At 47.3% G+C, this 6,418-nt stretch overlaps 1 protein-coding gene across 4 annotated transcripts in view; it reads right to left on the minus strand.

The window, feature by feature from the left end:
• The window catches only part of RASA2 (RAS p21 protein activator 2), a 46,861-nt gene extending 41,799 nt beyond the window's left edge, over positions 1-5,062 (minus strand). For 2 of the 4 annotated variants that reach the window (XM_032697978.1, XM_032697975.1), the window contains exon 1: positions 4,985-5,059. In XM_032697978.1, the coding sequence (XP_032553869.1) occupies positions 4,985-5,045 (61 nt within the window). In that variant the 5' untranslated portion in view covers positions 5,046-5,059. Of the gene's footprint in view, positions 1-4,984 lie in introns of all 4 variants that reach the window. The other 2 variants (XM_032697976.1, XM_032697977.1) reach the window with 2 other exon arrangements.
• Positions 5,063-6,418: the final 1,356 nt, after the last annotated feature.

Consider the following 6,418-nt stretch of genomic DNA (forward strand, 5'->3'; position numbering starts at 1 on the left):
AGCAGTTGCTCCCTGTCCCTGTTCCACTTTGCTGTCTAAACCACAGGCAACCAGAACTGTGTTACTCTGCATTAGGTGTGAGCCAGGACCTTTCACATCCTTGCCTGCTACTGGAAATACTTCTCCCAACAAAATGTGGAATTAGCATTATCTATTTACATAAGACATTAAAAAGTAACAGGATAAAAACTATGTCAAAGTATTGAATTTTAATAACTTATCGTGTCTGAATAACAAATGACCTTTCAGAAATCAGTTTGAAACTAGATTTGAAATGTCACACATTTCTTTTTTAAAAAAATGCAGATATGAAGTACAGTGGAGTAAGTTGTAATGCTATGCTGTTAAAATGTAAAATCAGAGTTCTGTTTTTTTCTCTTCTCCACAGTCCTTTTTTGTGTGTATGTGTTAAATGGTTAATTTAAGTTAAATTATTACAGTCTTGAAAGTTAAGTAAGTAATGTCCAGCACCGCAAGGGCCACCTCAACTATATCAGAGCAGAGAACATGACAGTTAAATGGGAACAGAGACTGAATCTCATGCATGATGTTTTCCAAGTCAGGGATATGTACACTGATGGAAAGCATGAACAGATGCTTAAGGAACTTCCACAGTTAAAACTTGTGCTCTCAGAAGCATCAATGAGCTTTTCATCAACTTGGGTGTGGGAGAGGAGGAAGTATACGTGAAATTTTTGAACACTACACTTAATGTTGACAGACTGACAGATATGAACAGAACCTGTTCTTAATGCCATTAGACTCCAAAAAGGGACTAAACTCAAAGTTACCCTCAAGTGAGATATTGCAGAAGAACAGAGAGAAGCATCAGATTGAACACTGCCTTAAAATTTGGTGAACTGGGTTTTTTTAAAGCTATTTTAATAAAACATATGAAATACAAAAATCAAGTAATGAAAAAGGTTGGTAAACCCTAGAGAGCTCCTGACACCCTAAGTTTGTAATTAATAAGCATGAACTATGTGTCAGCTTCCCCTGATAAGAATCTTTATTTCTTAGTTAACACTCTGTAACTTCACCATCCTATTTTCACGTATAATATTTAAGATATAACTTTATTTAATCATCACTGTAAAAGCACCATACAGTGGACTTTGAAAGGAAATCATAATTACTATAGTCTCATGTTTTGTTAAGAGGAGTTAAAATTAAATATTTCTACATAATTCACTATTTTTTTGCCTACCACAGTTTTTCTGTACTAAAAGAAACTTTTTACACAAGGGAACAGAAGAAATGTAAGTTTTGATTTCCTAATGAGATAAAAACCTTTATTCTGTAGCCCAAGTGTCTGGCTTTAAGGCACAGACAAATTTATTGAGGTTTTTCGTAGGCAGAGGATGATTCTCAGTTCTGAGTTAAAAATAACCTCAGAGCACTTGCTCTGTACTTCACCTGACATGAGATTTCACATCTTTTCAAACACCATATCTGTGACTGTGGGAGACTTTTCATCCATGTAAGTGGTCCAACTTTTCCCAGGGGCTTATCTGCTTTAAGAAAAAAAGGCTCGAGTCTTCAATTACACTAAGTTTTCCTTTTTCTGAGAAACCTAAGGCTATAATGGTTGCATAAAACCCAAGTATTAACAACATCAGATATCTGCTTGAATGTTTGGATTTTCAGTGCATATATGTAACATCCTTTGTCGAGTGTAAGTGTGCAATTAGTGTACATCTCCTAGATTTCTTTGTTACGAGTCCCTGTCAGAAGACATTAATGCACATAAACTCCAAAGCATTTCCTCACAGGATTAAACATTATATAGAACAATTAAATGCACTCCAGGAGTGCAGTATAATCCAAGATAACCAAGCAGTGTTAAAATCCCAGTGCAAGTCTGAAAAAGAATGCATCCTGAATTTTGTCAAATGAGCTCTAGGAGACGACAGGGACATTTTTCAAGTGCTCCATTAAGACAGGTTTCAGTAAACAATCCAAAAATCAAAGCAACTAAAAACACTTGCCACCTAAAAATGTACTACTGAATGCCATAAATGAAAACAGAAGCTAATTCTACAGCTTAAAACATTACACTGCAAGATATGCCTAAAGCTACAGACATCCACAGACCTCTGTAAAGCAGCTTTGCCATTACTGTGACACATAAAATAGAGCCACCAAAAGAGTCATCACAAAGGAAAGACAGACTTTCAGTGGATTTTTGCTGAAAACCTGCTTAAGTGTAATACATTTTCCAAAGATATTATGGGGTCTTAAACTGGTAAGACTAGTTCATCCTGCCTCTTACTTGAAAACCAGAGGCAGGAGACTGGCTGCAAAGACTGACACCCCACAAAACCAGGGCACCGGGGACTGCAAATGTCTTCTTCCTCAGTATTTTCACTGCTACGTACATAATGGCTACTTAAAACACCTTTAAGTCTATGTTTCAATTCTAAATCTAGTGAGAGGATTTGTATAACATCACTAACTTTAGATTTTACTGCCTATTTGTGTTTTGCAAAACAGTATAAATAACAACTCACTGCAGATGGTGTTTTCTATACATGCAGAATTTCACAGAACTGACATTACCTCATTAAAACTACCATGCTCTCTCATGCAATACACATAAAATGAGTCAGTGTCAAGTCTTGTAGTAGTTTAATTGCCAAGAAAGTTTAGGCACAGAAATTTATTCTACTTGTAAGAAATGAGTTACAAGGAATTCCTTCAGACTCTGAATTTCAGCTTTCCAAAGTGAGGTCTGCTACTGCTAATCCCTCCAGATCAAGGGGAATTACATTGTTACATTTGTTTATTATTGTTCATTCCAGGGTTTTCCCCTACAAACCCCAGTATTAAAATACTAGCAAGAAGTGAAAATAAAACAGTATTTGTTGTGCAAAGAAGACAAAAGAGCATCTAAGCATTAGAGGGTTCCCAAGTTTCCACAGCATATTTAACTCATCTATTTTTTAAAAAGTTTTTGTTTTGTAAGAAGAAACAAGTGGCTTCACAAAGTGATTTTCACACTATTTCAAGACACATCTTTTATTGCAGCTGTTACTTCCACTCATTTTCCAAATGGTTCTTACAGGTTCATCTTTAGCAATCAACTTCTTATATATTCCCTGGGAAGCAGGGCATAGTCCTCTGTTTTCAAAGCTATGATACAATCAGATGCTCAATCCAGAACACATAAATGGGACAATAAAACTAGTTTCAGTGTAAGTCTCAAGACATTTTGAGTTTTGCCTTTAATTAACAGTAGAAAAAAAAAATAAGTGGAAAGCTTTTATCAAGTTGCTGTGTAGTCCAATGCTGACAAAACCTTATAATAAAAGATAGGAAAAACAGTGTCAAAAAATAAGTCAGCTTCAGTTATCTTCAGCAACCTACTTTTTATGTATTTCACAGGAAGCAGGTCATAGCATTCACAGGACTATGACCTGCTTCCTAGGGCATACATAGAAAGTTGGTTGCTGAAGATTACTGAAGGCAGGCTAAGAAAGTTGGGGCTGTTCAGCCTGGAAAAGAGCAGGTTGTGTGGAGACCTCACAGCAACCTTCCAGTATCCCAAGGGGGCCTACAGGGAAGCAGGAGAGGGACTCTTCCTCAAGAACTGCAGTGACAGGACAAGGAGTAATGGGTTCAAACTGAAAGAGAGGAAACTTAGGTCAAATATATGGAAGAAATTCTTTACTGTGAGGGTGGTGAGGCACTGGGACAGGTTGCCCAGAGAAGATGAGGATGTCTCATCCCCGGAGGTGCTCAAGGCCAGGCTGGATGGGGCTCTAGTGAAAGGTGTCTCTGACCATGGCAGGGGGGCTGAAACCAGATAATCTTCAAGGTCCCTTCCAACTCAAACCACTCTATGAATTCATGCTTTAACCCCAAACCTAACAGTATTCTTTCTTAAAGGCGATCTGACGTATTATTTCTGTGCTAATTACTAACAGCAGATCTCGGTAAGTGTGCGCTCAGCCTCGCATACCCAACAAGGCTCTATCACCAACACACCAGAGCGAGAGCAGCTCCAGCCCAGGCCCTCTGCTGTTTTCATGGCTCAGTCTATTTACTGAAGACTACGCCGCATGACGGTATTTAAGTAAACACGACTCCACTCCTCCACCAAAACTAATCCTTCAACATGTTTCCACAACCGGTTCTCAACCCCAGCGCCGTGCCCGAATCAACCCGTGTCGCTTCATTCTCAAAAAAGTCGATGGGCTGCGTGAGAAAGGAAACAAACGGGCCGCGTCCGAGCGGAATGAGTGTGTTCCGATACCCCGAGGAAGCCGCGGCACATCCTGTCTCTGCCCCTGGCTTTGAAGCGCTGTCCCGCTCCCCGAGCGCTCCCCAGCGCGGCCGCGGTTCCCACGTTACCGCCCGTGTGGGCGCCCGCAGTCAGCACTTCCGAACCACCAAAATAAAGCCACCGGCCCCTCTCTCCGCCCCCCTCCGCTCGCACACACGCTGCGCTGAGGCACGGGAGCGCCAGTGACCGCTTCCAGAACAGCCCTCCACCACCAACTTCCTGCACATCGCGCTAATTTCGCAATTTCTGCCTGACAAACAGACTCCGGTGCCCGAGGTCCGGGCGGGAGGGGGCATTTCTGCTGGCTCAAGTGAACCCTCGCCGTAACGGATGCTTCCCGGCCCCTACGGGCCTCCAGCGGCCCCGCCGCATCCACCCATGCACGCATCCATCCATCCATCCATGCACGCCCCCATCCCGCCCTCCCGGCCCCGGCCCCGCGCAGACCCCGGCCCGGCCCGCACGTGCCGCCGCTCCCGCCACAAAGCCCGTTCGCGGGGCCGCCGCAGCGCAGCCCGACCCCGACCCCACACCGGCCCCGCGGCCCCTCCGCGCCCTCCCGCCCCCGCCCCGCCGCCTTCAGGGCCGCCGCGCCAGCGCCCGCCCCGCCGCGCAGAGGGAGCGGTGGAGCCGGGGCAGGAGCGGGCACCTGAGCGCGCCGGCCGTGGGCGCCCGGCTCCGCCACAGTGCCGCACTTACAGATCTTCCCCCGCAGGTTCTGCAGCACCCGCACCTCGTCGCCGCCGTCCCCGGCCGCCATCGCGCCAGCGCCGCCGCCTGCGCAGTGAGCGCCGCGGGGGCAGGGAAGGAGCGGCCCGGCCCGGCCCGGCCCCGCCCCCGCCGCCCGCGGGAACCACGCACCGGCCCGGGCGGGGGGCGGCCGCGCCTGCGCCCTGGCGGCGCCTCCCGCCGGGCTGTGCGGGGGCTCCGCCCGGGGCCCTGCGGCCGCGCCGGGCTGTCGGCCTGTTCGCCGCCTCGCCTCTCCCAGACCGCCCGCTCCTCTGCGGGCACAATCAGGACGAGAGGACATGTTCTTAAGCTGCGCCAGGGGAGGTTTAAGTTGGACGTTAGGAAGGATTTCTTCACAGAAAAGGGCGATCAGACACCGAGGGAGGTGGTGGAGTCACCGTCTCTGGAGGTGTTTAAGGAAAGACTGGACGTGGCACTCGGTGCCGTGGTCTGGTTGATGTGGTGGTGTTGGGTCATAGGTTGGACTCGATGATCTCAGAGGTCTTTTCCAACCTAACGGACTCGGTGCCCTGTGCCTCCCAGAGGGGCAGGGGCTCGGCAGCCCACAGCAGGTTGAACGCTGTGTTCGCCGCGCTGAGAAGGGTCACATCGAACGGCCAGGACAAGTGGCGTCTGCCTGCTTTGCTTTGGGGTGCACCGAGCGCCTGCCTCTGTGCAGAGCACGCCATGGGCTCCGTCGGATCTCCTCTGCTCTCACTGGTTCACGTTTGCCTGTTCAGCTGTGTAAGAAATGCCGTGAAACAAGTGTGAAATGCTCGTCTGCCAGCGCTGCCCCAGAAGCAGGTGTCTCGCTGCCTGCAGGCTGCCATGGGCAACGCCTCCCTCAGGAGTCCCAGGGTACCCAGAGGTGTTCACAGGCTCCAGCGGCTCACCGCCTTCAAGAATTGAAGGGTCTTCACATTTTATAGCAACGTTTCTTGAAGACGCAGATCCTAACGTGAAACTCTGGGATCTGGCTTAAAACACCTGGACTTGGCCCCAGTCTGTATTGGTGGTGGGCACCTGTCTTGGGCCTGCATAATCCACCAGCCGCAGGTGTCACATCCACTTCGGTGTCACTGAGGGTCAGGCTGAGGGTACATCAGCTTCCAGGCCTTTAGGTAGAGTCTGGTGAAAGCCTTTAGTGACTGACATACCCTAAAACACAGGCAGTTCAGCAGGCTAAAGCTGTTTCAGAAAGCAACATAGGACTAGGATTCTTCACTTTGCACCTAAAAAGCCCTCTTCAGTCTGTCCTTCTGTTAAAGGGAAGTTTGCAGGCCAGCATCTGTCATATGTCTCTTAACTGAAGTCCCCTGCTGTGGTGCTCTGGCCATTTTTCATTTCTGCACGAATCTTGCTGTTGCTACTATGATACAGCATTGAGCCATATAATGTGACAGC

This window comes from Chiroxiphia lanceolata, chromosome 10, assembly GCF_009829145.1.
Source record: "Chiroxiphia lanceolata isolate bChiLan1 chromosome 10, bChiLan1.pri, whole genome shotgun sequence".
Lineage (NCBI taxonomy): Eukaryota > Metazoa > Chordata > Aves > Passeriformes > Pipridae > Chiroxiphia > Chiroxiphia lanceolata.